The sequence below is a fragment of the Copidosoma floridanum genome, unplaced genomic scaffold (assembly GCF_036245765.1).
Source record: "Copidosoma floridanum isolate Cflo_tuat_1 unplaced genomic scaffold, Cflo_Japanese_pri ptg000006l, whole genome shotgun sequence".
NCBI lineage: Eukaryota > Metazoa > Arthropoda > Insecta > Hymenoptera > Encyrtidae > Copidosoma > Copidosoma floridanum.
This window is the reverse complement of record NW_028321883.1, coordinates 24,897,213-24,924,160: the sequence shown is the minus strand read 5'-3', so window position 1 is coordinate 24,924,160 and position 26,948 is coordinate 24,897,213. Positions and strand designations below refer to the sequence as shown.

Below are 26,948 nucleotides of genomic sequence, written 5' to 3'. Positions count from 1 at the left end.
GCAGCTCCTTCCTTTGCCCCTTTCTCTAGCCACCCGCACTCTTGTTTTGTAATTAAACGATTGGTCTTTCTTTCGCGTAAATCAACGACTACCCCCCCCCCACCCCACCCCCTTTTTTCTCTATCCTCGTTCCAACTTCCCAAGTATCGCTTCCTATTTTAACACACGCCTGCCAGCGCGTCTGACTATTGCGCGACTTTACTACTGGCTGGCGGTCGAGGTTTTTAACAGCGGATTTCGCACCGCGCGAGCCGATTATCCCCCGTTTCTTTGTTTGCGCCACTCGTACGCAACAACTTTTGTTTTTTTTTGTTTTTTTTCGTTTGTTTGGACACCTGAGACTTGCGGGTTATTTCCAGCTAGGTAAATCACCGGCGGTGCAGCTGCTTCGCCGCGTCCCCGGAAACGAGTCGACGATTGAACGTTGAACACTCAGCTCCGGCAAAGTCTCTTGCAATTTGATTTGTTTGAAGCACTCGGGCATTGGAAGAAGAAGAAAAATACAAAAATAAAAAAAACACGTACCCGCTGAATGTAATTTCGATTAAACTGAGTTCTTCTCTTTTCTTTTTTTTACTCTCGGGGAAATAAAATTCTGCTTCACGGCGCATTTAAAATACGTTCGCGAGAAGAGTTGATTTTCGAAAAATCAAATGACGTGGTAACTTTTACTCTGGCTCAACATAACGAACGTCGACTCTCGGGAGTTTTTTTTTTTTTTTTTTCAACTCATCGCAACCTGCCGTTAAATGTACAAAATAAAATATAATATATACACGCGTGTCGATTATACTTTTTCGCTTCTGCATTTTACACGAAACGCTCACCCCAACTCAAAACTTTGGAATGGCTTTTGAAACCTTTCAATGGAAAACCCCCTTTCCACGGGCCACCTCAAGATTCGGAAACATCTAGAGTTGCCAACCGAGCATTCCTTATACCAATACCTTTTATGTATACGTACACATATACATATGTTTTTTTTTTACGGTAAAAACTGAAAGAAAAAAAAAAAAAAAAAAAAAAAACAGCTCTAGAGCCAATCCAGGGTGCATTGAAAACTTTTTTAAAACTCGAAGAAACCTGCGAGAAGGCTATATACACGCACACACACACAGAAGGCCAAGGAGCAGCGAAGAGTGGCGCTCGCGGATCTCCGGAGCTGTCCCTCTTCCGCAGCTTTTCCCTGGCCAACGAAGACGACTTGCACCCGATAGCGCTGCCTCTGTGGATTCGATTTTCTCGTCGACATGGCTGTCACGGGGACGGAGAGAGAGTGATGGATGACGCCGACTCTTGGAGGGGGGGGGGGTGATACGATTTTCTCCGCAGTATCTCGATCCGCTCGAGAAAACAAGTGAAACGTCAAAGTCCCGATCTCCATCCCTTTCCCATAGTAGCTCCTCGAAGGGTCTCGGGAAGACACGGCGATTCCACGCGTGTGTCGCGCGAAAGGAGACGAGTCAAGGCAGAAAAGATCCCAGGGAGGTGACCTGTGATCGGAATGACTCTCCCCTCCCCCTTTTTTTTTTTTTTACTACTACCGTTTGTAGGCAGTCGCGTTTCCCGGGAAATCTTTGAGTCGAAAAAAAAAAAAAAAAAAAAAAAAAATGATGCATAGGTCTCCGGGCGCGAAAGCGAATGCGGGTATACCCATACAATGTATATATACACACAGGGGCAGAGGCGAGGCAACCCGAGTGGAAACCGAACGAGCTTTCACCGACAAACTCTCCGGTAGGAAGGTGCCCTGTATATATACCTGTGGAGCTAAAGGAAAAAAAAAAAAAAAAAAACAACCCACCTCCTCCTCGGCGTCTCCTTCCATCGGTACGTGGCTGTTGGGGCGTCTCGGGTTTCGAAACTCTCATCCTTGCCCCCACCCACCCTACTGTTCTTTGGCCTGCACCTTTGAGGAGAGACGACGAGCGAAAGTACCGAGGCTGCTTACGGTCCTTGATTTCCGCAAGGGCGGAGCTGGGCTCGACGTATTTTCTTGCATGGGTACGCGATGGGTCCACCACCACCCCAGCGACGAAGCACAAAGGAATCAGTTGCTTCCGCTCGCACGTCTGGAAGATGGCAAACTCCCGACGGATAAAAAGAAATGGCACAGACTCGAGGAAGACACCCACACGTACGATCGGAGGGCCGCGTCAAAGCAATCGAAGAAATAAGAATAACGAATGAGGGGTGGGGGGGGGTTCGTTTCGCTACTTAAAAATCTGCGAGGAAAAGGTGAGAGCCAGCGGCGGGGGGGTGGAGGAAGCTTGATAGAGACCGGAGCGAGACAAAGGCCGAATCTAAATGCAATTTGGCCGGCAGAGGGAGGAAATAAGTCCACGGGGGGGGGAGGAGGGAGGGAGGGAGCCACGTGAGCCGCGTGCGAGCCAAGGCAACCACGTAGTGCCATTTCGGCGTCTCTGTCTGTCTGTCGGTCGGTTGGTTAGTAGCTGAAGATGCATGCACCGGCGACGGCGGTCTCTGTGGTCGGGTGGCTTGCTCGCCTACCACCACCGCTATACTCTATCTCTCCCACTCGCTTTGTGCTCGCATAATTGAATTTACGTTCGGGGTATATACATTGGGGATAGTGCAGGTGCCGCTGACGCGCGCGCTCCTCTCGTTTCTTCTGGTGCCGAGTACATAACCTACCCCATCCCTCTTTTCTCTCCTATCTAATCATCTATCCACCCCCCCCCCCCCCCCACTGTATACCTTGGCCGCACTTTTTGTCCCCGTTGTCGGTGGCTGCAACTTTCTTTGTGTGGCGCGATGCCGCTGATGCTTACTTTTTTCGATTCGTCGATGCACTTAATATATATATATGTATATACCCTCCCTGCAGTGTGTTATCTACTTTTGACTTTACAGTCAACGCCGTCTTTGTGAATCACCCGAACGATTACTTTGACCCAAAAGAAGAACTTTACATTGGAATTTGTCGCCCATCCCGGTTTAAAAGTTTTTTCTCTGATGCAGCGGGAAATTGCTTGCACAACAAGAAAACAAAAGTATACGGACAATTTGAATCTCATCTTTGTTTTTTCAACTTTCGTTCTCTTACTGTTACTCAACAAAATACGTGATTTCGAGAAATTTAATATTTTGTTGTTTGAAAACTTGAACCTTCGTTGTTTTCTTTGTTAGATCGTCTGTCGCTAGTCGAGTTTTTTTTTTTTTTGTGAAAACTGACTGCGTCCCCGTACAATTAATTTTAATGCTGGAAAAATATCAAAGGAACAATTTTTTTCCTACCTGAATACCCTCGTTAAATGCTGTAAAGTTAAAAGGCTCTCCACAGGATAGTGTGCTAAAGGGTTGGAAGAGTGGAACACACAAAGCTAAGTGACGTGATATTTAATTAATACCATAGAATAGAGATGGTAAAAAAAGGGTCTCTTGACAAACTTGGAGGGTAAGCAAAAAATTTTAAAGCTTTAGCGAGGTTTTTTTTTTAATTTTTAATAAATAACAACATTTTTAAATAAGCTTCATGACTTGATAAAAAAGCTAAATGGCGTGATATTTAATTAATACCATAATATAGAAATGGTAGAAAAAAAGATCTCTTGACAAACTTTGAGAGTAGGCAAAAAAATTTTAAGCTTCAGCAGGATTAAGTTTTTCAAATGTTTTTAGTTAATAACAACATTTTTAAATGTGTTTTTCTTCATCAAACTCCAAGGTAAAAATGAAATTTCCCAATGTCACCAGAGAAGGACTATTTATCAAAGCTTTTGGAGCTCATCAGGTTTAAAGTGTTTGCAAAATTGTCAAGAAAATTCTGCGAAAAGTCAAAAACGACTATGCAATCTTTGCTTGTCGTTACTTCACGGATAATTTCCTTTAAGATTTAAACTGATAAAGCTACTTGAAAACTTTGCTTCCATAATATTTATCAACATTAATTAAGCTTTCCATTTATAAATCATCAACACTCGAAAATACTTCTAAGAACGTGATCGACAACTTGCGTTACAGTGACGGTTACAAAAAATGCGAAAAAATTCCAGTTACGTAATTACAAAGCAACACTTTAATTAAAAAGACAAGCTCAAATAATTCAGGTATAAAACTAAAAAACATTGAAAACCAGAGCGCCCCAAGCTCTTCGATACACCCACGAATTGGGTGTACTCTAATTGATGTGCGAAAGCTGGTTTAAAATACTTTTTTTTTTTCCTTAAATTCTCAAAATTTTCCACGCTCGTTTATTTATAACATTAATGCAATCTGCTTCGACTCTCTTACAGAAATGAATCGAAAAGTGTCAAAAACGACCCGACTCGAAAATAAAGTCAGCGTAAACTCGATTCATCCACTTACTCGCGGTTGGGAGCAACTGTTGTTATTTTCGTTTTTGCACCAGGTTTAAAAATTAACCGAAAAGGAAAAAAAAAAAAGAGACACGGATCCACGGCAGGTGAGTTTATTTCGAGGCGTGCATGTGCAACCAGGAAAATCTTGAAGCTCCGGAAAAATAAAATTACACACCAGCAGCAACGCGAAGAAGCCGCGCTCTCTCTCTCTCGAGATGAAGCAGTGCAGGGGTAGTTAGACAGGTAGGTAGGTAGCCTCTCTGCCGCGCGAAAACTAATTATTTTGCAGCTGCGGCTCTCCCCCTCGACCCAACATTCGTTTTGCAAAGGGTGTATGTATATGTATACATATAGCGTGTGAGGAGTGTGTTTTTTTGCGGTCTGCTGCTCGGGCCTAATTAGCACGTGACTGGTTGTCGTTGTTGGCGCACACCTACCCACATTTTTACCCCGGAGCCCGACACGTAACGCACCCCGTGCACCTCGACGGCGAGGAGAGACAAAAATAAGGCGCGAAACTCACCCAGTTTTCCAAGCAGCTGTGTTCTTTCCCTCCTCGCTTTGACAGAAATATATATATATTACGACAAGCTCCCCCTCCCCCCTTCTTTCCTTCTCCACTCGGTCGAAGAGTCGTTAAATAAAAGCTTGGCCGAATTAACGAGATTTACAAGCACCTGTACTCCGCGTGCGAAGCCTCGTAGGAAACACTCGAGAGGATCCGTATGAAAATTAAAGACGGGCATTGCAGAGCGCAAAAGGATACGAAGGAGCTTGCACTGCAGTCAAAGAATAATCGCAGCAGCAGAGAGGCAGCCTCGGCTCGTGGGATCAAATGTACATAATGCCGGTGTGTAATTATCGTTAATTATGCGCCGCTCGGGTCTGCCGTGTAGTCGGTCGGTGTCAGCATCTTACTCGCGAGATCAAAGGCTGCAGCCTCTACCGGGCTGTTATTCAATCGTATTTACCGGCGAAATAACTTAATTCGCCTACCCCCGCGTTAATCGCATTGTGCATTAAATGTCACAATGGATGGATGGGGCACCGGAGGAGCTTCATTTTTTTTTCTCCCAGAGACAGCTTCTTTCTTCTGTTTCATTCGATTAGCAAGTGACATTTAAAATCCGAGACAAAACCAACGCTTCGTGCCCCAATTGTCCGATGAATCTCGCGACTTGTTACTCGTGTGATTCAATGCAGTTGGGGATTTATTTTTCCCAAACAGAATGGCAGTGGAATTGAAGGGGGGGAAAAAAAAAATAGGAATACTTTGGCCATCATCGGTGTATCCAATACCGAAATTCCATCGAACGTTCGATTGTTAAATTCCTTTCATCAGCAACCCTTTCGAGTTGTATCATTTCGTTACGAGCAATGGCATTATCCTTGTCGCACACTCGCGCGCATACCCGAAATTCATTACAATTTGACGTCCGTTTCGGAACGAAACGCGCTATCTATCTATGTCTGTCTCCCTGCTCGTATCGAACAATAATGTCACGGTCAAGTTTCGCGCGGGCTTTCAATTACATACAGCCTCTGTTATGAAAAGCTGCGAGTGTGTGTGGGTCGAGAGCCGTACGTGTATATATTATATACAAAGCCCGAGAGCCGAAATAATAAATCAATGAATCGAGTCAAATCCCCGGCGCACTTTCGTAATTGCCAATTAAGTGCGCGGACACGCGAATTCGATCGACTTTATATATGAAAACCAAGCCGCGCCCGCGGCATTGTGTGTGGGTTATATCACACGCAAATTTTCAGCTGCTGTGGCAAGAGCGATTCTACAATTTTTTTTTTTTTTTTTTGTTTCCCTCCCTCTCTTTTAATCAACGATTCAATTACTTTTTTTTTCCGAAGCAAAAACACGGATTGTTTTGATCCATAGCTTTGTCGTGCACCTGATGTTGTTTTTGAACGCTGGTATAGTTATCGTTTTTCCCTTTTTCTTCCAATTTCCATAGACCCGATACATGTTAATCCTCCAATGTATGACAATATATATTCCAGAGGTGCTCGACGCGCGATATCCAAGCGAGCCAATAATTGGTCGTTCCGAGACGTCAAGAGAATCTTGGAGGAGCGAGCGACAGGCCGTGCGGAATTTTTACCAAAATGCAACTAGAGTGTGCATGGCGCTGGAAGTATGAAAAAAAGAAATAGAGTCACCGACACTATGTACGCGTATACACAAATATACATGGACACGTGTGTCACGGGGAGTCGCGGGTACACAAGTCACGCGAGCAAAATTGCCTGTACATGTATAAGACGCGAAATGGAAAGGTTCCGACGGGCGTCCCCAGCGAGCCGTCCTCCTCCGGTTCTTGGCTCCGTTGAGTGGCAGTCGCCGATAGAAACTCCCTCTCTCTCTAGCCTCGGCGATCCCCCCCGAGGAGGAGCGAAAAGGAGTGTGCGGCTTGGCGCGGGAGTCCGGCGAGCTATGTGTGTGTTGGCAAGTCGGACCGGAGGAGCTGTCACCGCAAATCGACAGCCCCCGTATAGATGCCACGCGAAAGACAGGCCCCTGATGCTACTTTCCTCTATTTTCAGCCGCCCAGGAATATCGTATACCCAACGCGGTGTGTGTCCTATATCCATTTATTTATTTATTTACCAATAATCGGAACAAAACGGAACAATGGTTTTTTTCATCGATTTGTTACGAAGTGGCGATGGATCGGTAAGACGGAGGAAATACTGATGACGTGCCGGGGGTGGGCGGAGGAAGCCGTTTGGCTCACCAAATATCTTGGACCGGTTATTCTTCCCCGGCGGGGTAGGTCCGGAAGGAACAGCCACATAGGACTGCGGGGGCTGGGGGTTGTGCTGCTGGTTGCTGCCAAGCCTTTTTGCCGCGACAGCTCGGCGGGGATGCCTGCAACCGGACCGGATTGCCGGAGGGGGTCCCACCAGCTGCTGAAATAAGGAGAGCGCAATTATCGAATTCTTCGTGCTCGCTTTGCTTTTTCTCTCCGCGGTCGACTTTGGTGTATGCTTTTTTTTGTTCTGATTGTCGGGTTCCCTCTGTTATACCGATGCTCGCTCTTAAGCGCCCCCCGTGTCTTTTTTATCATCCGCCATTAAAAGCTACCATTCCCTCCATGGCCTCGTTATCGTTTTTTTTTTTTTTTTGTTTTTGTACAAGTATATACAGAGGAACATCGTTGCCCTTTTCCCATGTTGGTATGTATTTAATTAACAGCAGCACACTATACACGCTCTATGACGTACCTTCCTTGGTGATTTATTCATATACCTACGATGAAACTTCGCTTTAATTGATAAATGTCAAGTTTTCGGGGTATACAGTGCTGCTTTTGTGTATAATTATACGTACGGGAAACCTTCACTACAAGTGCGTAGTATATTATTATCAGGTGTGTTTTCAAGTACACGTTTATTGGTATTCTATACATATACATCTAACGTTCGTTTGAATCGTTTTACAACAACTACGTACATACAAAAGTGTAAAAATAATACCACTAAGGTATTCGCCCCTAAAATTGTTTTCTTTTCTTTTCTTATTTGTACACGGGATAAATAAATGTATTTTCCTTTTTTTTTGTTTTTATATATAAAATATCTTAATACAAATGTCTATACGTTTATAAATAACGGGACGTATCTCGTGTTGGCCCAATTACTTGTCCACTGATACCCGTATGACCTACTACTATTCGGGCCAACCAATTTATAGCCCTATAAAAACATGTCAACATGCATGGTGAAAATCAAACATCCTCGCCTGCCTTGGTTTCGTAGATCACGGATACCGGCTGGTCATCGTTGGACTTCTGAATTCGTCGCATCTCGTTTTGCCGGCTTCTACATTTTAATCGTTTGAATAACGCATATAATATATACGTACAGAGTAAGCAAACGACAGAGCCTCACCTGGCCATGGATTCTTCCTGTTCTCTTTGGACCTTTTGACTCTGCATGCCCCGGAAAACGACGCAAATCACGATCAAGAGGATGGGCACGAGGATGCCCAGTATCAGGGCGAAAGACTTTCCGGCTTGGCGTATACTGTACTCTTGTTGACCTGATGGATTTTTCAAATTGACCATTTTTAGCTCGCACTCGCGAGTATACATGTACTTGCAAATGACGTATATATTATACGTGTGAATACAATGGGGAGAGGTGGAGAATGAAAATTTCACAAAACAATTAACTGGGAAATTTCCATTCCACGCATTAAAAAACAAGTCAAGCGTCTCATCTTTATTCGTTTTATAGCTTAGGTGCTTGTGTATATTTTGGCTTTTGGCAATCATATTTTCATCGCAAAGCTTTATTTTTTTTAATATGTGGAATAGAAATTTCTCGTGTCTCGTTTAGGAAATTAAAAAAATTCTTTTATTTGAATGAAATACGTATACAACAAACAATACAGCGAGCACGTGGTATCATGCATATGTGTGTCGAACAACGGAGGTGCCTCTCGTGGCTCGTAAAAAGTCACCTTTACTTGCTTCACGGTTTTGATCAACGAAAGCGCTTCAAACGTGCGTGTTTTTTTGTACGAATATTCATACCATGATGTTGATTATAACTCGACTGTTCCACCAAGACGCTACTATATTTCTATTCCACACAATCTAGCTCGAGAGCGCTCACATGCAGTTGGAAAGTAAGTACATTGAGAGAAGAAAAATGGAAAACCTTCAATCGGACGAAAGCTCGAGGGGTACCCGCTGAAGAGGGGGGGGAGGGGGGAAACACGCATGCGTTGGAAATGTAAAAGGTGAACTCTAAAAAAAATGGTTATAACAAGCCGTACAAAGAGAAGATAAAAAAAAGAATAACGTTTGCTCCATAATACACGACCCGTGATGTATATATACACATTTGGATATGTGGCAAAGTCACGCACGCACGCGCGCCATTCTCTGCTCATCCGTATGTATGTATTATGTACTATAACGAAAAAAAAAAAAAAAAAAAAAAAACCCAGAGCACGATGAAACGTGACGAGATGTAGATGGACGGGTGATAAGTAAGTGAGTCACCAGAAGCGCTCGTTGAAATATGTAGGAAAGTAACGTGCTCGTAGACCGTATAGAAAAAAGCGCTAAGGAGTAAGTAGTTTTGAGTCGAAATATAAAAAAAAAAAAGGCGTGGTAGGAGGGGGGGGGGGTGTCGGAGGCCTCAGACGTCGCTCTGAGCGATGTATTGCAGGGGCTTGGGCATCTTTGCTCGCGGGTAGTCGGAGCTGCCGGTGGGACTGGCGGTCGGAGGCCGCTCGTCGAGGGTGAGGTCCCACTCCTTGTCCTCGAAGTCGATGTCCGGCTTGCCGGGCAGAGGCTCGTGGGTTCGGTAGACCGCGTCGTACTTGCGCTTCTTGTAGGCGTGCGGGCTCGAGGACGAGGGTAGGCTACTGGAGCCACTGGCCGGCGAAGCGGTGCGCGACCTCGGTGACCCCCCCGCGACGCGCTTCTCTCCAGATTCGTCCTTCCTCTCGTCCAACTGTTTCCCGTAGACGTAAGCGCAGACCACCCCAGCGAGGAACAGCCCTGGCACCAGTACCGCGGCCAAAGCCACTATCGCCTGCCAGATGGTCCGCCTAGAGTACTCGACTTGACCTACGCCCGGGCGATGCATCATGCTTTTTTTTTTGCTTTGCGATAATATAATGGCCTTTTTTTTTCATCGTCTCCACGCGCAACTGTTTTCGCACCCGCGAGCCTATTTTTATTGTCAGTCGGTTGCGAAAACAGTTGCGCGTGGAGACGATGAAAAAAAAAAAAAAAAAAAAACAACATCCAAACCAGCCAAAGCCATAAATCGAATTGGACGCTCGATCGTTTTGAACAAGCGTCGCAACGAAGTACATAAATACCTGTTGGTTGAATCAAGGGTAAAGGGGTCGAGGAAACACTTACGAAGGCACTCCGTGTAACCGTTCTCGGACAAATCCCAACGACCTTCTGGTAAACAAGTGCGCCTCTGATCGCCGATGAGCACAAAGTTTTGATTGCACTCGAAAGTTACCTTCGTTCCCGGGGTGAAGAGGAAGTTGCTCTTGCGCCCGAAGCGCGGCGTTTCAAGGATCCCGCAGCTCACGGCTGCACGGCATCACAACAACGAAAATCATTGTACAACTTACACCCACCCACCCACACACGCATACACAGGTGACTGCGTTAAATGTACTCACTCCTCTTGCTGTTTGTTTCCCGTATCGTGGTGTAAGAGACAAAGTAGTTGGTCGTGAAATGCGCGAGATCTCGGTTCAAACTCATCGCGTAGTCGTACTTGCACTGATAAACGTCGCCGCAGAGCTCCTCGGCGCGAATCACGTCGTAAGATCTAAAAAAAAAAAAAAAAAAAAAACATTATATTGAATAAAGGCACTGTATGGATGCACAGAGTATAATTATATGTAATGCCTTACCTGTTGGCGGGCAAAAAGTCTCTGGGATCGACGCGCCACTCGGGCTCGAAGGTCCTGTTGGCGTAGTAGCTCGACGTCCGGCTGAACTCGTGCTTGAACAGGGAGACGCCCTTCCTCGGGTCCTCCCCGCTCTCGAGCAGCCAATTGATGGCAAACTCCTCGTGGACGGATCTAAAGTCGTTGATGTTCGGTAGCCTGGCTATTGTACCGTCCGGGTTGGTGAGGTCGTCGAGGATGTCGTAGCTCCAGTTGCCCAGCAAACCCCTAGTTTTGTTCTTCCGAGGCATCCAATCGTTAGACAAAACCTCTGCTCGTTGATCGTACAATCAAACTTCTTACCATGTAGGTCCAGGGTAGGTAGACCCTGGTCGTCATGAAGCCCTGGTTCTCGATGACCTCGACCCCGGCGCCGGTGTCGAACATAATGATGACCTCGCTCTGATTGAGTATGTAGCTCGGCGTGTGGACCACCACCCCGGCAAAATGTTGCGATTTGAGGGAGGTCCGGTCAAAGTAGACCCGCTCCTTGTTGGCGAACACGTCGAGCCGGTAGCGCCACTGGGCGTGCTGGGGCCTCAGCCGGACCTCGATAACGGCCGAGTTGTTGCCCTGGACGGCGATGGCGGTGAGCTGGGTGGCGCGCACCTCGCCGTGCACGTTGTCGGGCAGTTGCTCGAACCTCGCCTGGACGTCGAGCTTGTCCTTGATGTCGTTGACGCGCACGAGGACAAATTCGCCCTTGCCGTTGAACGTGTACGCCAAATTGTCGAAGGTTATCACGTGCGGGTCGCCAAAGACGGTGCCCACCGCGGGCGCCTGGTAAGCTATGCAGTCCTGCGACGGCCGGCGCTCGAATCGGTACGTCTCGCAGCCGACCGCCTGCTCCTCCTGCCAGAGGCAACACGTGTACATTGGCACCACGTCGTGGTACCAGTGCGAGAGCGTCGGCACCTTGTTCGCCTCGTTCCAGGGCAGGTAGCCGAGATTGTGCGAGCGCCGCGGTCTCGAGCCCCACTGCTGATCATACGTCAGCATCAGCATGTTGTTCTTGTCGTAGCAGCACTGCTGCTCCGACCCGTCGAGGCTATAACGAATTAACCGTGTCGTATATGTTACTATTTTTCATATACATCATAATTGTTTGTGTCGTCATGTATATGATTTATGCACTCACTTGGGCGAGCCAGTGGTGACGCAGTGGACGGCTCCCTTGTTGTAGAAGCAGGAGGGATTGGAGTCGCGGTCGCAGTCGTAGTCGGGCTTGAAGCGGCCCTTGTCGTTGAGCGCGTGCTCGAGGGTGCAGGGGCACAGGGAGACCTCCGCGGCAAAATTTTTCAAGTACCTGTCGTTCATGATCCACTTGTCGCAAAAGTATTGGGGCCAACGGTGTCCGTACATGCGCTCCCACTGCGGCCCAAAGTACCAAGCCAGGGGAATCGGCTTGCTCCACAGGACGCTTAAATTTTACGTCAACAGTGTCGCTTCTTTTGGTCGTAGGATTTTTTAAACAAGTATTGGCTACTCACGGGCTTATGTCCAGTCCAAAGTACGTTTTGGGATCCGTGAGGTTGATCATCAGGAATCCAAACTGCATGTCGTTGGTGTAGGGATTTTTGTTGTCCTTGTAGTTGGCCGGGGTCAAAGTGGCGTATCCCGAGTTTACCAGATTGGGCTGCAAAACAATTTTATTAATTATTTGTGTCACGGAAAAATCTATCGAGTCAAAGGTACAAACACCGACCTCTAGGAGTTGTATGTACTCGAGCTCGGGCCTGATGGTGGTCTCCCGGTAGCCCCACAGGGATATCTGCACGGGGGCGTCGGTGTTGATCGTCAAGTTCTGGGCGTTCCACGTGATCCTCAGCTCGGCGGGGTCGCGCTCGTGCACCGCCATCGTCTGGAAGAATATCCTCTCGGTCGCGGTGGCCGGTGTTTCTACGCGAAACATTCAAAGTTAACGAAAATACGGCACGTAACAGCAATAATCCAACAGCTGTACTTGGTAGTATTACCAATGAAAAAGAATCCCTTCCAGTCGTATCTTCCATTGTTGACGGCCACGGCGAAGCGAACGTAGCCCTCGACATTGACGAATGGCTGAATGCAAATGGCCCGATTCGTGTCGATGATCGTCCCGGTGACCTCCTCCGTGTCGAAGCGGCACCTCACCTTGTCGTTCGGCAGGAAGCACGGCCCCGTTATGTTAACGACCGTACCACCGAGCATGTTGCCGCTCTCCGGCGCAAAGACCAATGGCAGGTTCGCCCCAGCTGCGCGTGTAATTTTCGTTATTTCTTTGTTACTACTTATTTATACCGATTTATATCTTACCTATGTCCTTGTTGCAGTTGCCGAGCATGATTTTCTCGTCAATGCGGAAGATGTGCCTGCCGGGGAAGTTGTTCACCCAGCCCCGACTGGTCAGATCGCGCAGCGTCGACATCTGCGAGTACGGCTTGTACTCGGTGCTGTGGGTGCCGTTGCCGGCATTGAAACCGATCTGAAGAACCGATTTTTTTTTTTTAATCAAGTATGCTTATCAACTACAGGTGCATCAATACGAGTGATGAGGATATATCTATACTGACAAAAGCTGGGGTGCCGCCCTCGCCGAGGGTGGTGTCACCACTGGCTTCGGTGTGGGTGGTCCATTGTAGCTCGAGGTAGTTGAATATGGCGTAGGTGTACACCTCGTCGGTGGCGAGTACCAGCTGGAAGGTATTGGTGCGGGTGAGGGTGATGTCGATACCACCGGCGAACGACATGTTCTTCCACGTGACGACGACCGCGTGCTTCGGGATAAAGTTGTCGGCTCCCACGATGCCCTCCCTTATGTCCCAGGTTAGTCGCTCGCGCATCTCGACGCCAAACTGGTCGGTCCTCTTTTGCAGGTCGCGCTCCATTCTGAAGTAGACGCCGGGCTTCCTCTGGTCGATGTCGGTCGGCCGGAGCGTGCCGATCCGACACTTGCTGAAGAAGATCCCGATGAACGAGGGGTCGTTCGTCTTGGGCCAGTCCTTGATCGGGAACACCAGTGGGTAGGTGTAGTGCCCGGGGGGATCGCTGAACTCGAGGTAGCCGTTCACCGACACCTGGAAATCGGCACTTTTTATTACAACATAATACATGTACGTTACATCATTGTGGACGCGATGTATACCGACCCTCGTGTAGTTGAATCGGAAGCCGTAAAATGGCAACTGGAAGTTGAAGTTTTTGTGGATCTGGGGCATGGAGTTGTGGATGTCGCTCTGGTAGTCACCGGTGCCGCTCTCGCCGCCCTTGTCAAAGTACCAGTACATCATTTTCGAGCGTATGTCTAGGAGCCGCTTCTGACTGAGGACGAAGATTGGGTTCGTCTGGTCGGATGGCCGTGGGGCATAACGGTCCGCCTCCGGCTCGTTGGAGTCTGTAACAGCGCCCTCGTCGTTTTATACATGTGAATAGCTTTCGTATCGACCGCACTGCTCCGGTTTTTGGTGGTTTAATGCGCCAATTCAATTAAATCCTTCCTTCGTCGTCGAAACTTTTGGTATTATTATACAACTTAAAATTTTCGCGTTTTCTGGCACAATTATTACGCGGCAACTTTCTTCATTTGCCATCGAATTTAATTTTCTGCAGTTGGCGCGCGCGTGTCTTTTAATTATCTCGGGCGTTTGGAAAACTGTCCGCAGAAAACTTAATGACCATAACGATCAAAAGTATCGTCATAATATCCTTAAGATTTTTTTTTTTCTTTTTTTTTTCAACTTACGAAGAAGTATTCGAACTTAAATGAATCATTTTACGTACAAATTGATGAAGAATAATGTTTAAAAGTAAATCAAATACCATTTGTATGATCTCATTTCCGGAAACTTTTTCACGATTGCACAGTACCGTTAAAAAAATATGCTTGGGAAGGGCAAATAAAAGTTCGAGAAATCGATGTACAGTATAAATAATCTTGACGAAATGCACAATCAACGGGATTCAGCACGAGTTTTAATAAAACAAAAAAGAAAAAAAACTCGTAGCGATTTTCAATTAATTTTCCCAAAGCTATGAATGAAGAAATATTACGATTCATCGTATTATTAGGAACGCCAGCGAGAGTACACGGGGCATAGAGGACGGAATCGATGATTCAGAAACGGATTCTCACGCGTCGATCGCGAGTGATAAAAACCCCGATGTGCCCAACCGCGAGAGATACCTATAACGTACTGCGAGGTGATAAAAAGACGGTGACGCACCGCAAACAACGCGCTGCCTCATATGTATTGTGATTGCGAGCGCAGGTGCATTTTACATTCCCCTGCGATGCACACGATGCATGAAATACACCCATTGACGTAATAATATAGCACGATGTACGAAATAACTGCTCGTGATACATTTTGTAGAGCGTCACTTCCTGGTACACCTGAGGTATAGGTAACTATCGAATGACACACGCTTTCCAAAAAAACAGACAAACTTGTACGAGGGAAGGCGCGGCCAACAAGACATCCAAGACGATAAGAGGAGGAGAGGATGTAGTTGCGCGACTCAACGCGCGTCCGTATGTATATACATTACCATATCTCACGTATTTGGCGTTGGCCGGGTCGTCAGCGAGGAACCTGGGCGAGACGGGACCTCGAGTGCCCTCGGGCTCCGGGGGCGCGTAACTGGGGATACCGCGGGTCTCGCTGGCCAAGCCCTCCTCGGCTTCACCCAGATCCTCGAGCTCGCCGGACTTGTTGGCTTCCCGGTCCAGCCCAAAGGTGCTCTCGAAGGTCTCCTGTGCGTAAGTGCCGAGCACCAGCAGTACCAGCAAGCCGAGCACCGACTCGCCGGCCGCTCCCCACGTCCGGAGCCGCATTGTGCCAACTTCCAATCGAGCTGCGGTTGCACCGAGTGCCCGAGTTTTGCGTACACGGGAGGACAAAATAACAATAAATGGCCCAGAAAAAGGTCAAGCTGGACTTTCCATCGACGACGCCTGAGCGCGATCGGTGGGCTCGAAGGTGCGATCGCTTGTCGCAGGAGTTCGAGGAACAACTGAGGAGACGTAGAACCGCTCGCCCAGGTGTACTGGGCTACAAGCCGCAGATAATGCCTGCACAGATAAGAGAAGTATGCGAGCGGAGGGCCGTGTACAAGTGATGATTCCCCCTCGGCTTATCTCCGTTGTTTCTCGCGAACGGCGGATATGTATATGCTTACATGGGTGTGCTCGACGAGCCAACAGCCGAGATACAATATGATGTGTATGATACAGAGGCGGAACCTGACCCAATTTACCGGAGCAACGGCTCTGTACGTGTGGCATACGCCGGTCGCACCTGTGTCTATTCTTGCTTGTTAATACTGATTTCTTCACTCGCTGCTGAGGCAGTTTGATATGGGTATCGGTAGCCCGCCAAAGATGTTCCACATGCGGTGGAGAGCTAATTTACGTGGATTGATGTTTTTGCATTAATTGTTGTTTATTATGTGACTAGGGTACAAACGCATCGATCGAATGAAAAGGCTTTTCTTTTTGTTTTTTTAATCGGAGTAAAAAATATTTGTCCATTTAATTTGAAAAAAACATGATAAATCACTGTTTGTCATTCGTTTTTTTATAAACGTTGATGACTGGTGATGTACAATTTTGTTTTTTGTTTTTTTTTTCAACATTTGATGAATAGTTTTGAGAGGAAAAAAAACCAATGTTTCCATCTGATTTAGCATCATATACATCTCATGTATATACGTATGTAGTGTATTCACAATATTTTTTCACAAAAAAAAATAATAATCGGTGTTCAAGTCCATACAGTTAAAGAGTATGATGTTTAGAAATTGGAGAAAAAAGAAAAGTAACAACAACAGTTGTATGAAAGAAAAATTACGTCTCTTTAAGCAGAGAAAAAGATAAAGGTATTAGTTTACAAAAGTTCATTTTTTTTTTTTTTTTTCAACTATGTGACATTTTTTTCACTAAAATTGCCGTTGGGATGTACACTTTTTAATTGAAGGCTCGTTATTGTAATAAAATTTTAAAAAAGTAAAATTAAACAGGATATTTTTTCAAAAAAGAAAAAAATTAATCCTATGGTGTGGATGATTGTGAGCCAGCATATTATTTTTTTTTTTTTTCTGTACGAATTATTCACAAAAATTATTCAGGTAAATATAACAAATAATGAGTCTATTACGAAGATGATGCATTGTCTCCATTAGACTCGAGATAAGTTCCAGAACCATTAACGACAAACGACGTTCCTAATCCATAAAGGTGACCACAGTACTTGGCATCGTCGATATTGTCCTCAAAAAACATCTGAAACAAAATTTTTTTAATTGAAAACTATAAAACGATTTACTTGATGACAAAATTACTCACCTCTCTCATTTTAAAGAACACCATTCCTGTCAAAAGTGAATCCGAACCAGCTTGATGCTGTGGCCCCACTCTTTGCAATTCAAGTTGTTCTGCGACTTCTTGTAATCCTCCTTTCAAGTTTTTGCAAGACTTCATGAGGTACTGAAAATATAATTTTTAATGGTACTGTAGCACTTGGATCTAAATTCCTTTTTTGATGAAAAACTTATGTTTTTTATACCTTGACATCATAAATTGTTGGAAAATATATCCTCAAAAGTTCAAAGAACTCGCTTTCTTCGTGTGGCAAATTTGAATCTGTCAAAAGTTTTAATAAGTAGCCAAAATCATAACCAGAGTGAAAAGATAACCACTTAATGTCATCAACTAGTACAATTCCTGAAGTCATTAGGAGCTCAGCAAAGTCTAATGGGTCGATTCCTTCTTCTTCGTGTTTTTTAAATTGGATTCCACTATTCTGCAACATGTCTATACTGTCTTGGGCATACATGTCCTCTCTAAAAATCATTTATAAATTACGCTCAACAGTAAAATTAATTGATACAATACTTTTGCGATCATAAAAAAATACTTACTGAAGATTGAACTTGAAATTAAACTGCCACGTCGTGTAACCTTGTGGTGTATTTCCACAGTCATCAAGAAATGTGAGACCAAGTTGTATGATTCTCAAAAGATCTACATTACAACGTAACAACTGATATTGGTAATCCGCACTTGTTCTGAACTCGCCTGGACATGAAAAAGGTATGTGTCAACAATTTGAATGCAACAATAGAATTGATAGAGAATAGAATTGATTGTATATACAACAAAATAAATACCTATTGGTCTTGCAACAACTCCTGGGAATTCTGTATCCATAGCAATGAACTGATACTGCTGAACAACTTGCCGAATGGTCCTGAATTCCTCTTCAAGGTTATGACACCATACATCTCTGATCCCACATTCTTCATTGCTCGGCATATTACTATTGTTAGGCCTACCCTTCTGTTGACCCGAAGGGTTGGCCGCACCTAAATGGTAGGTTTTCACTTTTAAAAATTTGTATTCTCACAGCATATGCAAATAACTTGTCACCTAGTCACCTACTACTATGCTTTTAAATATTGAAACATGCATGAATATTAAGAAAAATATCTATGGAAGCTACTGTATTCGGCAAACATAATAATTGATCAACTACAAAACAACATCGCTGAATGTCAGTATCAGCAGGTATTCTTATCAAACATTCGAGCCAACGCAATCGTGAGCAGCATATTGTTATCACCTGTGGCGGAAGGCATGGAAGTGTTTTTGTTTACAACGGCTTGACGAAAGACGGTCCAATCCAGTTGTCGTTACTTTCGCCACTGTATGCCAACACCTCACATCACTGGAATGAAAAGTTGAATTTAAAAATAAAAAACTGACCTCTTTAAACGACAGGTAGGTAACGTTAATGACGATGGGCTATGAAAATTTTGATTTCGGAGCACTTGTCGAAAGCAAGATAACGAATAAGGAAATGCCTGAAATGATTTAATTAATCAAAATGTTTTCTGAATTTCAAGGTTAAGTTTACATTGGGTGTATAGATATAATACGCGAATTCTCTTGCAAGCAGAGCTTGTAACAGGTACACTTGCTTATTCTTAAAACTAATTGTTTTTTCTCACAAAAAAAGTCTGTGAGCGATCGAATAAAGTGAAAAGGTGGCACAGGTATTACGTTATTTGCTTTATAAATCTTACTATACTTATAAGATCTCTTTAGTTGTTGCAAAAGTTTTGGAAAGCGCTCAGAATTACAGACACTAAACTACCACACACAACGTTATATGTATTGAGACTATTGAGCAGTTGAGCCAAATCAACACTGTTGACACTCTGCATATAAGTACAACATACAAGAAGTGATGGCGTTGATGCTGAATGCGCATGTATATATTAACAAGCGTTATTGTTGGTGATGTTTAATGATTGATGACTTTATGTGGTCATATAGGAAACGTATATGCACTAATTGAATATTAAATAAATTATAAAGATGCCGTCAAATATAATCTCTGATTTTGCTCTTATTATAATTAATTATATATTTATGTTGTCATTAAAATAAAACTACAATTTTAACTATTGTCGTGTAAAAGCTGCTTGATCAAAGCTTGATTAATTGTCAGTGTTGCCTATATTGCCATACAGTGGTAACACACACAACCGACCGTCGGTAAGTGTGTAAAATTCATTTATTGACTCACTGAAAGTAAAGAAGAAATCGTACTTACCAGAAGGTGTCAATAACATGTTCGCGGGAGATAAGTTATCGACAGAACAACTCAATAACAAACACACGTGCATGGTTATAGTCTATGCCCCAAAACTGCTATGCAAATAAAATTGCTCCAAAACTGGCTCAAATACTTACACAAACAATACGTAACACTATCCTACTTACTACGGTTTATTTATTTAATTCTACTTGTTACATTTCTGCACGTTTGTGGATAACGTAATTTTTGTGTACTCTTCGTGCGTAGCGATGTCAATATTGATAGGTAAGTAGATATTATTTTATCTTCAATTGAAAACAACTAAAAAGTAATAAAAACTTCTTAGTAGTCGTAAAATTTTGTTTGTGGAAATAATACCGATGGGACAAATTAATGGATCGATCTATATCCAGTCAACTCCTATCCGTCGATTTTGGCAAATATTATATTAATGCCTAAATCGATATAATGCACCCGTTCCTAGAGTATAGTTGTATACATTTGTGGGTGGGTACTTATAACGTATAAATACCGATGTTTACCTTCTGCATGCATCTCATGCATATACAAGTATAGGTAAATTTATATGGGTGAAGCAAGAGAGTAGTCGTATATAGCCGGCAAGCTTGGTTAAATAAGCTCGTATAATGTGAGGTTGATAAACGTAGGTATGTAGGGTATATAACTATTGTATACATGATGGGCCAGAGACACGTATCTTATGTACTCTGTGCTTCCTGAGATACCTGCACTGTCCACGCAACACGAGGAAATTCAGAGACCGCACCAAAGTACAAATACTATATCCTTTGCGGGGTTGTAAGGTACACGTTTACCTAAACGTGTATATAATATAATATAATATATATATACATGTACTGTGGTATTGTGCGCAGGTAAGAGTAACAGAGAGTGCAGTGTAAGCGCAGGCCATCTCGTTAAAGTGCAGTGTATCTTGTTAATTGAAATTCAATTATACACGTCGGCAAATGCATTCCTGGACGTTCCTATTTCCTATGGACCTGATCCTCCGGCCATATAGGTATATGTACACCTTTACGTATATCCGTATACACACGCATGTATCGGATATACCTGATGGTATAGGTATATATATATATATCCTTCCTTCTATTAACGGTATATAACGTATAGCACAAAGCTCGTGTCCGAATACCTAGTGCACATATACGTATACACATCAGCACTCTCAAGCGAAGCTGGGTTTGCACGCCCAAAGCTGGGTATATAATATATATATAATATCCTTAGTTTATGGGAGCTGCAGCGTAGCGGGAAATCAGGTCCTTGCGTTGCAGTACGGGCAGGTATACAGGCTCCCCCGAATATCACTGCAGGAGCACTGATTGGGCAAAGTGTCCCCTCATCACTCCTATATAAATATATACATGTACCTGCGTTGGTGTAATTATCGGTCGCCCAAAATCCCCGGCGGCTGTTTCATTCTGCCTCGCGCGCCGTGGGCCCATCCAAGGGTACAGGTATAGCCTCGAACAATATACGATAAGCTGTACAGAAGCGCGCGATCGGCTATCGAAATAAAAGGAAGCACCTCAGGCACATACATTTTTGACGTACAATAGGAGGCAATGTAATATATTATATCTGCGCAAATACTACATAGGGGGATGTTGTACCTACATCGTTGGGGTATAATGTATAGAACCGAGGCGCGGGAGGGAGAGAGAAAGCGCCAAGTTGTCCGAGCCGGACGCCACCAGTGCTCGGACGGAAGAGCTTTAGCGCCTCGCGGCCCTCCTGATTTACGGCATCTTCCGGTTATACGTGTGTGTACCTATATACGCCCAAGGGTGGAGCAGCGGTCAGCGCGTCTATTTGCACCTCGGCCCAAGCCGCTAATTGACGGCCTTCCTTTCTATTCTCTTATGTAGTATGTATATACATATGCGTATGTGTATTGTGTTCCTAAATTATTTATTGTAGATTGTGTACACGTGTGAGCATGGCCTTTTTCGTCTCGATTCCCGGGTAAGCCCAAAGTAACCCGACACGTTAATCATACAACACCCCCTAAAACTTCGGACGGATCGAGAAATAATGGCAATAATCTCGGTGCACGGTGTGTTATGCAGGGCAAGAGGGAAGAAAAACAAAAAAAAAAAGAGAGAAAGTGCTTCGCCCGGACCGGGCCGTCCGATCGTCTCTCGCCTGATTGAATTTCCACGGCGGACCCGTCAAAATATGCCAGGGGGTTGATACGAGTACACGAGCTGCCGTGGATGGAACAAAAACAAAACTCGGGCACGAGTCTCGAATTTCGTTGTACATTATCTACACATGTGTGTGTTATAAATATATGTAATACTATAGCAGATATGTGATGTTACCCAACACCGATTAGGTGATTTACACTCGGCCAGTCGCTGTGTTATACGGCTAAAAAAAAACCACCCCTTACAGAGCTGTTTCTGCGGAAAAATGACCACCAGGTATGATATTTTTCTTTTTTTTACAAGTTGAAGAAATTTGCGCGCGGCAATTGATGTGTCGATCCCACCGCGTATTATGTATATAATTATGTATACAGTCGTGCCCTTGGGTGTATTGTATGTGTGCACCGTGGCTCCTCGGCCCCCGTTTCGATTCGCTCGCTCCGGCGCAATCGACCCGATTGACTTATCGCCAACATTTACCCGACTCGGCTGCCTCGGGATAACGGGATCCTCATTTCCTTGCCGTTTCTCAACTGCTAACTCTTATTTATCCTCGGCTCCGTCGGCGAGCGGTGAGGGATCATTCCTTTCCGTTCTGCCAATATTGTACCTACACCCTCTTTGGAGTCGGCAGGGCGGTGCACGTATCCACCGCCCTCCATTTGAATCTGGCAAATTCATCGATACAAAAATAAATAAGGCAAACCCAACGTCAGGGAGAGGCAAATGGGAAAATACTGTGTATGGCTTATTTCGATCTTTCGTACGACCCGGGAACTACCCCTTTTTTTTTCTCGTCTCTTTCCGTGCCTAATTAATTTGTGACCTTTTAAGCATATTTTTAGTATATACCTCGAGCTCGGCTGGAAATAAGTGTGATTAAAAATTAAAAAAGCCGTTCCTGCAAAGCCTATGCCAAAGTGGAGTTTATGTAGCCAAGAGGAGGGCATTAGTATAATGTGTCAGGGTATAGGGTGAAAGAGAAAATAAATTATAAAGTATTGTACGTGCATGAATTTTGTATAAAACAGTATTATGCATTGTCCTATGTGTAGAGAAAATTGTGATAAAGTGACTTTACACGCCGTTTTCGACGCTTCGACGTTTAGTTGGTTATTCATCGGGCAACCCTTACATAAATTCACCATCCAGACCTCAAGTATATAATTATCCGTATGATATACTTTCCAATTATTTGCATGCGTGGAGTTACAGTATATCCCTGTGTCAATAGTGTAATGTCGCTCTTAATCCGCAAGCGCTTTACACGCGCGTATCGTATTAATTCGCGATTGCGCTTCAATTGAAATTCACACCACGAAACTCGTCAATTGCATGAAATAACACGGCACGTACACAAGATCAAAACGTGAATTTCCCTTTGAACCGTATTTATCGAAATTAATGTCGATTTCCTTTGAAGTAACGATTTAACATAAACTTACACGTGATACAATGTCGCCATAGCCACCTTCATCAATTTATCATAAAATCTATTACGCCACTTCACGTGATCGACAAATATTCGATCGGTATAATATCGCCATCCATAATTTGCTCGAGCGCACGTGCCTTTCATTTCCAAGCCACTTGATACGTTACTCTCGATGAATTGCTAATTAAAATATACTTTTTCCTCGTTGTTGCGAGTTATCACACCTCGCAGTCCATTGGATGGTCGTCCAAGCTGCTTCTTTCGCTCTATTGTACGAAACGAAGCGCCCGTCCTATAGATTTTCTAGGGAAAAAGAGCTCTCTGCAATTAAATTTCAACAAAGAGCCAACCTTGCCCCTGTTTTATTTAAGACCAAAAAGTGCCAAGCCCCCTCCCTGACAAAGAAGCGCCGCTGTATAGTTTTGACTTTCTCGGTATAGGGCTGACGGGCCGGAGGGATACACGCGCCCATTTTGCCCCGCGGAAGGCCTCACATTAACTAGACAAATCAAGATTGATACAAGCCGCGAGGAGAGCTATGTATATATGCCCGTCATTTACATACCTCCGTATAGGTATATATATGCGTGCCATCAGAAGCTGTAAGAGCCTAACTTGGGTCGAACAGTCGTTTAGCCCGCCCGATGACGCATAGACGCCGCGAGCGAAGCGTGGCGAGACAGTCGAAAAGCACGTTTACGTGTATGTGCGCGACTCCTTCCACCATACCTATATCGAGTCACACGCGGGGGGTGAGAGAGAGAGAGAGGAATCCAGGCGGTGAAGTTTCTCTCTCGAATACCCCCGTGCATATTCGTCTAGCCGCAAGTTGAGTCGGGGGGTACTGGGTGCAGGAAACTCTGTAAACTACCTAACAGAGGCTGCAGTAACAGCTCAAAGTTACGGCGGAAATTCGCCAAGACGAGCGCGCGCGCGCCTCTTTCTTACCCCTCGTTCGCCACCACCTACTCTCGGGACACTCTTCTTCCGTTGTGTAGGTACGCGTGCACACATACACGAGTATAAGGATCTATAAACCAGTCGATTAATCGCCGGCCGGCTGTTGGGATAAATCTGAGACTCGCCTGTCACTGGGATCCGATGCCTCGGTTTTCATATACATTCATCACCATCCCTTCCTCCTCCTTTTCATACAAATTCCAAACTTATGCTGCAGCTGTAACTTTGAGTTCATCGCTTTGTTTCAACTTTTGCTAATTGAATATTTGTCATTCCGGCGTACCTCCGCGCCTTCATTAATTGGGCCCTTGCGAATCTCGAATATATACAAGTTGGTGCACCCTCCATCGAGCGAGTGCCATTTTTGTTGGAAAATAATTTTTCCGCGTCTCGCAACGGACGAGGCATGTACAGGTATGTGGAGGGGAAAAAAAAGGGTTATTTGGATCTCGTTGGCGAAAACAATGGGAAACGGTATATATTAATATCAAAAGTGGGCAGTGCTGGGAGAGGATATATATAATCCGGTTGGAGGCGCGATCGCGAAACGGTATACGTGATATACACTGTACAGCCTACAGACGCGGGTGTGACTCTGACAGCGGGGCATTAGTATATGGCCGGGTGCCAAGTTCAACCGTACACCGGCCGCTGCCCTTCCACCACCGTACAATCCCGATCCATTCGGCTCCCCCCCCCCTCACGAATAACTTATTATATGGCCTATTCTGTTTTCGTATATACACACATCAGACCTGTCTGGATTGCGCATTTTTATGGGTACAGGAAAGACTGCCCCACCAGAAAGTGCAACTTTTCTTACAACACACCGTATGCGTCTGATTACTCGTTGGCGTGATACGGATCATAATCATCACATATTTAATACTTGATGCAGGATAACTTTTTGTTGTCATTTTACTCAAGGGTTTTGTTATTGTTATTTGATTTGTATGTTTGTTGGTATAATTTTTTTCTAAATTTTAATTGTAAATTTAAAAAAAAACATAAATAAACAGAATGGCTATACATACTGTTCTTTTTTTTTTTTTTATGCAAAATTTGGATGTACATTTAGTGGCAGACTTTTCTAGCCAGCTATGACTTCTAAATGATAACACTTATTCTTTTCAATCCCGGTGCTATACACCCCCATCAGCGGGATGATGGTTAGCAATCAAAAAGCAAAGGGGGAAAAAAAAATTCCGAGTTACGATGGAAAAAAAAGTGTTCATCTGGCTGATGCTTTGCACAAAGCGCGTTCCGAGAAAAATGTATGAATATCTTTTGAAACGCAACTTTTTGGTTTATACCTTTTCCCCGGGGGAGAAGTCAAATAAACCCTCCGAATGTATAAAAGATATAGTTAAAAAATGCGAAAAGTTCTTTCGAAGTGCAATTTTGGTTTTAAACTTTTTTTTGTTTTTTCTTCCGTAAAGTGACGAAAAATATAGGAAAAGATTTATTTTATCGTTATCAATAAACGCATTGTATTATTTTTCGCGTATTCAGGCCGCATTCAATCATCGACAAGCCGTAATATGTTTCCGGACAATCGGCCGCTGCAGCGACGACAATCGAAATGTATATATACAGTCGAACCATATACCTCGGACGGCTGGGCGAAACCGAAGGCACCAAACTCCGGGGTATCAATTGCCCTATATCCTCCTCCAAATAGGTATACGGTACAAGAAAGCTCGGAGAAATGTCTTGGCTTTCTGGAGGCAGATTCGAATTTACGACTCTACTCTCGTGTGCGCTCTTGTACGTGTTACATTCTATACACAGGCCACAGCTCGATTCCAAGGCTACTAAGTTTTTTTTTTTTATTTTTTTTCATGTGCATACATACATTGAACGTAGGCAAACTTCCTTTCCTTTTTTTTCTGTATACTTATCGATCTTTTGGTTTTGTTTGCCTTATGTTCACGTCCAACGTATCGCTTTTCTTTCCATAATTTTCCGTTTAAACTTTTAACCACCGTCAGTTGTATGCGCGTATAGACGACAGGTGAGCAACAATGGCGAAGTTGGTCAAGGAATTTATGGCCAACAGCGGCACGTATAGAGCACAGGTCAGCGTTTATCACGGCTCGTATAGACGAGGCGGGTGAAAGCCCCATTGTTGCTCTCCCTCTCGTGGAGAAAAGTCGCAGAAGACCAAGTCCGATCGGTACACGATATATAATAGCCATCGCGGGTATTATATACCTGCAGGACAAGCTCGAAGGCGCGTATATACATGTATACCGCACAGGCGTATCTGTGTATGATAAAAGTAGACACGTGCGTCGGAGTCACGTGAATGGCCCGATGCTCTATACCCCTCGCCCGCGTCCCTTTTGTTTGAATAAAACTCGAACGCGCATCAACATCGGCAACAACAGCGGTGGCAGGGAGCGTTACAATGGCCGGGTGCGATTGTGCGCGTCTTCGTCTATACCTACGCGTGTATAATATATATATGTGTGTGTGTGTCGCGCAACTCTTCTGAATCGTCCTCGAGAGGAGTGAAAACAATAAAGCCGTGTACCCCATGTATAGAGTTGCCGACGTAAATTCCTATACACGCACCTATATACAGGTCACACAAAGTCTTCTTTCCTTCCCTCCACCCACCCCCGAGCCACCTTGAGGGTACGTATACACGTATCGAATAGAGCCTCGACAGACAAAAGGGGTGACAAAGGGGTAGAGTTTACAATATCCGTGTCGATTTATTTCGCGTCGAAAAATCGGTGTGCTTGCGCGTGCCTTATTTTTACAGAACGCGGAAGGTAAACGGAGCTGCAAGTGTAGGTAATGTACACGTGTAGGGGCAAATCGATGTAGCCAATACCAATCGCAAGGAAACAGAGAGAGGACCGAGAAATAGCTCTTCGCTACTTCGGTGTATCTGTAGTGGGGGGGGGGGATAAGCGTAATTACGAGCCACAGAGTCGGTGTACATCGAAAGAGAGCGATAAAGGAGCACATACGTGTACACGACTGGTGTATCGTCGATAA

General features: G+C 44.6%; 2 protein-coding genes across 6 annotated transcripts; both read right to left on the bottom strand.

Moving 5' to 3' along the window:
- Nucleotides 1-9,481: 9,481 nt before the first annotated feature.
- mesh (sushi domain containing 2 mesh) lies at nucleotides 9,482-15,776 on the bottom strand. Of its 2 annotated transcripts, none has more exons than XM_089598196.1 (13): nucleotides 15,298-15,776; nucleotides 13,899-14,143; nucleotides 13,323-13,826; nucleotides 13,066-13,234; nucleotides 12,747-13,004; nucleotides 12,476-12,669; nucleotides 12,261-12,406; nucleotides 11,909-12,190; nucleotides 11,074-11,818; nucleotides 10,735-11,009; nucleotides 10,498-10,649; nucleotides 10,223-10,405; nucleotides 9,482-9,922 (listed from the first exon to the last, which is right to left on the bottom strand). In XM_089598196.1, exons 1-13 carry the CDS (start codon nucleotides 15,581-15,583, stop codon nucleotides 9,489-9,491), a joined length of 3,873 nt encoding a protein of 1,290 aa, XP_089454322.1. In that variant the 5' UTR covers nucleotides 15,584-15,776; the 3' UTR covers nucleotides 9,482-9,488. The 2 variants fall into 2 exon arrangements, with proteins under 2 accessions (XP_089454322.1, XP_089454323.1); XM_089598197.1 differs by having other exon boundaries at nucleotides 13,899-14,156; nucleotides 15,298-15,368.
- A 441-nt stretch (nucleotides 15,777-16,217) lies between these two features.
- On the bottom strand, nucleotides 16,218-18,944 carry Pop2 (CCR4-NOT transcription complex subunit Pop2). 4 transcript variants are annotated; one of them, XM_089598244.1, is made up of 7 exons: nucleotides 18,809-18,944; nucleotides 18,369-18,473; nucleotides 17,917-18,111; nucleotides 17,668-17,824; nucleotides 17,313-17,589; nucleotides 17,093-17,233; nucleotides 16,218-17,029 (listed from the first exon to the last, which is right to left on the bottom strand). In XM_089598244.1, exons 2-7 carry the CDS (start codon nucleotides 18,382-18,384, stop codon nucleotides 16,901-16,903), a joined length of 915 nt encoding a protein of 304 aa, XP_089454370.1. In that variant the 5' UTR covers nucleotides 18,385-18,473; nucleotides 18,809-18,944; the 3' UTR covers nucleotides 16,218-16,900. The 4 variants fall into 4 exon arrangements, with proteins under 4 accessions (XP_089454370.1, XP_023246366.1, XP_014210528.1 ...); XM_023390598.2 differs by having other exon boundaries at nucleotides 18,832-18,944; XM_014355042.2 differs by having other exon boundaries at nucleotides 18,837-18,944.
- Between the last annotated feature and the right edge of the window lie 8,004 nt (nucleotides 18,945-26,948).